The sequence below is a fragment of the Impatiens glandulifera genome, chromosome 6 (genome assembly GCF_907164915.1).
Source record: "Impatiens glandulifera chromosome 6, dImpGla2.1, whole genome shotgun sequence".
Lineage (NCBI taxonomy): Eukaryota > Viridiplantae > Streptophyta > Magnoliopsida > Ericales > Balsaminaceae > Impatiens > Impatiens glandulifera.
The window spans coordinates 45,975,816-45,983,309 of record NC_061867.1 but is presented as its reverse complement, the minus strand read 5'-3'; the positions used below and the strand labels follow the sequence as shown (position 1 = coordinate 45,983,309).

The window sequence follows — 7,494 nt, the reverse complement described above, 5'->3', positions numbered from 1 at the left end:
ATTTAATAATATTTGTTTGTTAAACTACACCCATCTTTAAATTTTGACTTTTTTTTTAATATGTTAATCTTGTGTGCGACAAAGTTAGTTTATACGGTATTTTTTTCATTAATTCCCTCCAACTTTGATTTTACTTTCCTTTATGTTGGGTTCTTTGCGATTTAAAAATTGAAACTTTTTCAAAAAGAAAACTACATGTATAATAGTTTGAGGGTATATTTGAATATCATAAATAAGTTTGATGGTCAATTTGGAATTTTTACATTGTACATTCGGTGGGCCGTGTCTTTATTATTTTAGGGAATAATACGCTAATACCAATGTTAGGAGGAACATTTATTATTTATATTTTATATTATTGAATGCCATTATTTTTTCATTGCAAAATTAGGCTTGGTTTGGTTTAGAAAGTAGCATTATCTCGCACAAATTATGTTTTTCTATTTCAACTTAAAAGTGTTTTTATTAAGAATCAAACTTATTATTTCTTGTTGCAAATTATTATTTGAAAAAGTTTTAACTTTTAAACCGTAAACTAAGAAGATTAATTATCTTAATAAACAAAGATAAAATAACTTAAACCCAGTTAAAAATTATTATCTACTAAATATTTATGTATACAACTCTTTTAAAATTTATAATAGTTAGTTTGATAATAAAAATATTATGTATATTCTTCCTTAGGTTCAATTATTGTCAAAAAAAAAAAAAATTAAATATTTTTCTACAATTTAGTATATAAGCCTTATCAAGTTTATTTATAAATTATTGAACCCTCTAACTCTAATTTATTAATCTGATTTTGTTTATAAATATAAGTTATTGATCACATTATAATTTAGATAGTAAAAAAATTAATATTTAATGTATCATAATTATATTAAAACTTATGATAAAATAATATTTATTTTGATTAATAATATTTTAAATGCTTAACCTTTCTCTATGTAGAAATCACATGAAAACTCATTTTTTCTTAATTGATCATTATAATTCTTTTTTCAACATAGGATGTGTTTTCTTATCACTCTTATTTGAGGAGTTGTATTGTGTTTTATTTTATTTTATGGGACATCCTATTTAGCTATATTTAATTTACTGTCACAAATATTTTTAATCCGAGTAATTATATGACATTTAATTTAATCTTTAATCGGTCACTTAATGCTAATACCTTTATTGTATTTTTGATTTCTCATATCAACGTTACATCCCTTTTTATAGTAATGTAATAAATAAGATAAAATAGTTAAAGTTATTTTTTGCTTATACTGGTAAATAATTATTGTAATTAATTTTTATTTTGAAACTCTCTTAGGAACTTGTTTGATATTAGAGCTTTTAAGCGTTTTTACTTAAAATCTAATAATTATTTTATCTATTTAATTACTTTTTATCTATTAAGATACAAAAATTATCCTTTATTAATATTAACCTTAAAAAAATAATAATAATATATAAGGTGTTTTGGTATATTAATTCCAAAAAACTATTTTTCAGAAATTATTATCATACAAGTTTAAAAAAAAAATCATATTAATCACTTTCTCAAACAAACTCTACCAAAAAAGGAGTTATTTTGGTTTTTTTATTGGATTTTATTTAAATTTTTTTTTATTAATTCTCTTTATCACAACACTCATGCTGGTTTTAACTATCAAATCACTCATATTCAAATTACTAAAATACTTTTATTTTATATTTTAAACAAAAAATAAATAAATACAAAACCACAATGTAATAATTTAAAAGATAAAAAACTCAAATAATTTAGTTTTTCATCTAACAAGATTTTTTTTTACAAAATCCAAATAAACCCAATTAGATAAATCAGTTTCTCATTATTTTAATTAAATAGTTACCTAATCAGTTAATTATATCTTTAACATAAATTTTGTTCTATGGATTTTCAATTTGTTATACTCTATCATTTATTGTTGTTTTGAACTCATATTATATACATTTTTAATTTTTTATTTGTTTTTTTAATTTAATATTTAGATTTTTATTATTAAAATAATAAATTAGTACCATACCTAACTTTAAAAAGTAAATAAAATTAGCACAAGCATAGGGGGTGATGACAGACTCACTCTTCTTCAAATCCTGGATCATCGGTCAAAATCACAACCGCTATAAATACTCATCTCTCTCCTCTTTGTATTCTTCACTCCAAAGCTGTGAATTTAGCTCTGATTCATCGCCATGTCTCTGCTTTCAGATCTCTCCAACTTAGACCTCACAGAAACAACAGAGAAGATCATAGCCGAATACATTTGGTATCATCTTATTTCAACAACCCATTTCTCATTTTTAATCCATTTTCTCATTTCTGTTCATCATTTATCAGGATCGGTGGATCTGGGTTGGATTTAAGAAGCAAAGCCAGAGTATTTCTCTTCTTCATTTTTTCATACCCTGTTCATCATTTATCATGTTTAACAATTTTCATGTGAAATTTCAGACTCTAAATTCTCCAATCACTGATCCTGCTTTGTTACCAAAGTGGAATTATGATGGGTCTAGCACTGGTCAAGCACCTGGGCAAGACAGTGAAGTGATCTTATAGTATGTTATGAAATAATTTTATTGATTTCTTTATTTCAACTTGGTTTACTCAATCTAAACATATGGATGATGGATCTTTCTTTTACTTAGTCCTCAGGCTGTTTACAAAGATCCATTCAGGAGAGGCAAAAACATTCTTGTAAGTTTTCACTTAAAAAATCATGTGGATCCGGATCTCTATGATCTGATCTGATCTAACTTTTGATGTTTTCTTTGTTATTATTTGTGGGTTTAGGTTATATGTGATGCTTATACTCCAGCTGGGGAGCCAATTCCCACGAACAAAAGATATGCTGCTGCCCAAATCTTTTCCCATCCTGATGTTATTGTTGAGGAACCCTGGTATTATATTCTTTGTCTTTGTCTGTTTGTTTAAAATATTATAATAATTTAATTATACCAAAGGAATCATTGAATCTAATCTCTTTACTTTTTTCATTTTTTGGTTGATGAATTCACATGTGCTGGTAAGATCACATAATATGGGAAGTGGGTGGAGTGGGGTGGGGGTTAAAGACTTTTTTCTTATTTTTTTATTGTGATCACATGATTTGGGAAATGGGTAGTGGAAATGATAATTTCTTCTTTTATTTTTGTTGTTATTTAGGTATGGGATAGAACAGGAATACACTTTATTGCAGAAAGATGTAAAGTGGCCTGTTGGGTGGCCTGTTGGTGGCTACCCTGGACCTCAGGTAAATTTTCATTCAAACTATGGGTTTGGTTCTTATTCAATTACTATGTTTGATGATGTAGGGTTATTTGAAAATGAAATTAATTGAGGTTATTTTGGTTAAATAACTATAATATCTTTTTCTTTTGGTTGATGTTTTGAATGATGGTATGAAGTTATTAAATCCAAATAATCCTTCATCAAACAAGGCTCAAATAATTCTTTTGGTATTGTTCGGATTGAGTTATTTAAATAATCCCCAAATAACCCACGAGTTTCTTTTATCAATCAATCGTTTAAATCATTAACCAAAATATCTTTTAATCATTTATAGTACACTTTTGAGTCTGTTTATCCAAATAACTCATAGTAGTAGTATAGTTTTTTCTTCTAAAAAATTGGTTTGCTTAAATTTAACACAAGTATTTTCTTGGGAAAATAGGGACCATACTACTGTGCTACGGGTGCTGACAAAGCCTTTGGCCGTGACATTGTCGATGCACACTACAAGGCATGTTTGTATGCTGGAATCAACATTAGTGGCGTTAATGGAGAAGTTATGCCAGGCCAGGTATAAACTTACTCTTTTGTCTTCATGATATTCATCCATGGGCTGTCTTTATAGACGTTTACTTCTTTGTTTTTCGATTATGCAGTGGGAATTCCAAGTTGGTCCATCCGTTGGCATTGATGCGGGTGATCAAATATGGGCAGCTCGATACATTCTAGAGGTATACCGATAAAACATTTCAAGATGCCATAAATCTTCATTCGAGAACTAACTTTTTTTGTTTTAATCATCAACAGAGGATCACTGAGATTGCTGGAGTGGTTCTTTCTCTTGATCCTAAACCTATTCAGGTTAGTTTTATTATATATGCTCAACAGTAATATGTAGTCCTGCCAAGAAATGTTTGGTCACTTTTTGTTCATTAAATTGGCCAAATTTAGTAAAAATAACAAAAATTGTCTGCAGGGAGATTGGAATGGAGCTGGTGCACACACCAACTATAGGTAATAATAATTGTACTATTGTGTATTGGATTTTTTTTTGATTGACTTAAGTTGTTTGTTAGAAAATGACTAAAATACCCTATAATGGATTGTCTTTTAGAGTCTAATGGGTTATTTAAAAAATAGTAGTATTGGATTATTTTGAATTATTTAAGTTGGTAGGTAGAAAATGACCAAAATACCCTTCAATTGATTAGTTTGTTTCATTTTCTTGATATTTTAATTGAATAGCACAAAATCAATGAGGATTGAGGGAGGAATTGATGTAATTAAGAAAGCTATCGAGAAGCTCGGGTTGAGGCACAAAGAACACATCGCTGCATACGGAGAAGGCAATGAGCGTCGTCTCACAGGAAAGCATGAAACCGCCAGCATCCACACCTTTTCATGGGTAATAATGACTATTTCTTCGATTTTATATACATATATATATACACACATAATTTTATTTATGTTTATTCCGGTTTGGAATGGCAGGGTGTGGCGAACCGAGGGGCATCGGTTAGGGTTGGTAGGGACACGGAGAAGGACGGGAAAGGGTACTTTGAGGATAGGAGGCCGGCTTCTAATATGGATCCTTATGTGGTTACATCCATGATTGCTGACACAACCATCCTCTGGAAACCTTGAATAGCAAGCAATCGCGGTTTAGAAGTTGAAATCTCGAATTCGATTTCGGTTTTAAAAGAATTGTGATAGTGTAATGAATCCTTGTCTATTTGGTTTTCTATTGTTTTTAATGGTGGATAGTAAGTACTTTGTGTTTAAGTCATTTTGGTTTGTTTTCCATATGACTAATAATATTAATAATTAGCCTTATGTTAGTTTCTCTTTAAATTTCATCAATTATTTATTATGATTATAGGTGTGGTGTTTAAATATTTTGAAATTTTAAAAAATGATTTACATTATTTTATATAAATTACAAAGGGATAAAAAAAATGTGGTAAAGATAAAAATAGACATACATTTGTGAATATGATTAAATATATCTAAATGGTTAATGAAACAAAATTTGTATTATGTTATATATTTAGAATCTATAACGTGTTATCTCGAATTCAGAATATTAAAAAGTTATAATATTTTATTTTATATTTTAGTTGAAGGTTAAGAATGAAACCTTCTTTTTTTTCATTCTTCACACATGGGATATTTTTTCATAACTCTTGAGTTAGTTTCTCATTAATTTATGACAATTTTTTTCATTAACTATTTCTTTTATTTATTTCATTTTATTTTGTTTGTTTTTCACAAAATGAAATTGTTTAACTTAAAAAAATGATTTGTTAGAAAGATTGTTATTTATATAAATAAGTAGTTCAAATATTTGTATATAACATTTTCTATCGAAAGTAATAATAATAATAATAAAATCCTAAGTGACTGCAATACAAACTTGCATGATTACTCATAATATTCTTTTTTATTTTGTAATTAGTGGGCAATATAATACTAAAATTTACTTAATTTTATAAATAAGATTCTATTTATAAGGTTTCAATTTAGTCAAAAAGGTACCAATCTAGAAAGGGAACTAGGTCACAGATTCCAAGTGTATTTGGTACAAAATAATAAAATAAAATAAAATAAAATAAAAAGTAACTTTTTCAGCATGTGCTGCTAATAAAGGATTGTTTAATTTCATTTATTTGGGGTTTTGATAATATTCACTAAACAATTTCAACTTATAAGATAATGGATTAAAAAAATACTTCAATTTTTCTATAATTTTTATAAATAAAATTTTAATATACAAGACTTCAACTGAATATAATCAATTGATGCAATTTTTTCTGGTTTAATCAATAATTTAAAAATATTTTTATATCTTACCTCTCTAGTGTTGAAGAAAAATAATAATATGTTATTTCATAATGTTTTTAATTTATGAAGAAATGACATTAAAAATATTTAAGATATATTATTAAAATGTTATTTTGTATTTAAATTGTATAAAAATAAATATGAGTGTAAATATTTTATGGGAAGAAGGTTAGATTTATCAATGAGATTGAAATTATTTCTTAAGTTTATTTACCAAACTAAAAAGAAAAAAAATATATAAAGGTGTTAATTTTTCGCGAAATAAGTTTATATACTTTTTTTACTTTCATTTTTCTAAAATTTGAACTCAAAATCTGGTCTCAATTTTAGAAACTAATAAACTGCATAAACACGTCATTTGCGTTAAATTAATAATTATTTAAAATATAATCATTTATATACATGCTATCATCTCAACATAGATAATGTGATAAATCTTGCCTCAACAAGATGAATTTGGTTGAGAATTATAATATCCGTTTGGTTTGAAATTCATTATAATTTTAATTTTTAATTATAAATGTTCTACTAAACCTAATAATTAAAATTACACCATAATTTCTTACTAAACTTACTCTTAGTGATTTTATAGAGTTAATATTTAATAACATAGATAATATTTATTTAAATTATTTTTTATTATAATAGATAATATTTATTTAAATTATTTTTATTATAATTTTTTCAAATATAAAAATTATAATTTTATTATTTATTAAATATAGAAATTTGAACGATAATTTAATGTCAATAATTGTAAAATTGAAATTAAAATTATAATGTGAATTCTAATTCTAATTTTATTCTTACAATTGTAATTTAATTTCGATTCTTATATTTGAAAAAAAATATAATAAATATAATCCAAATTATTAACATATGGGTTCGGCACAATTAATCCATTAGGATAACTTAAGTGGTAAGAGTCTGATTCGATTTCTACTAAAAAAATAATAATATTAATTTGATGCATTAACTTCCTTAATTTAAAAAAGAAAATAAAAAGTGTAAAAATTAAAAGGAGCTGTAAATGATAAATTAATAAGATATTTTATTTAAAAAAAATAAAAAAATTACCAAATCACATTTATTTGAATTTAGTTGTAATTACAGTTCCAATTTTAATCCTAAATTTCAATGGTATAATAAGCCTATGGATTCTAATTAATTTTTTTAATTTCAATTCTAATTATGATATAGTTTGAAGTCAAGATTTGATGTCGAAAAGATTAAAATTACGGATTCGATTTTCATTTATAATTCTCATATAAAAGTGAGATCGTGTTAACAATTTCTAATTAGTTCCGTAACACATACCCCTTATTATATTATGAGAAATGACATTGTGGAAGATAGCAAAGACCTAAACTTTGAAGTATAAAAAATTGCACTTAATCAACACAAAGTAGTGG

At 25.7% G+C, this 7,494-nt stretch overlaps 1 protein-coding gene across 1 annotated transcript; it reads left to right on the top strand.

Moving 5' to 3' along the window:
* Window positions 1–2,125: 2,125 nt before the first annotated feature.
* LOC124941512 (glutamine synthetase cytosolic isozyme-like) lies at window positions 2,126–5,072 on the top strand. The gene is made up of 12 exons (XM_047481853.1): window positions 2,126–2,279; window positions 2,351–2,390; window positions 2,465–2,568; window positions 2,659–2,707; window positions 2,804–2,910; window positions 3,176–3,263; window positions 3,684–3,812; window positions 3,898–3,972; window positions 4,049–4,102; window positions 4,218–4,255; window positions 4,487–4,646; window positions 4,733–5,072. The coding sequence occupies exons 1-12, from the start codon at window positions 2,206–2,208 to the stop codon at window positions 4,883–4,885; spliced, it is 1,071 nt and encodes a 356-aa protein (XP_047337809.1). The 5' UTR covers window positions 2,126–2,205; the 3' UTR covers window positions 4,886–5,072.
* The last annotated feature ends 2,422 nt before the right edge of the window (window positions 5,073–7,494 follow it).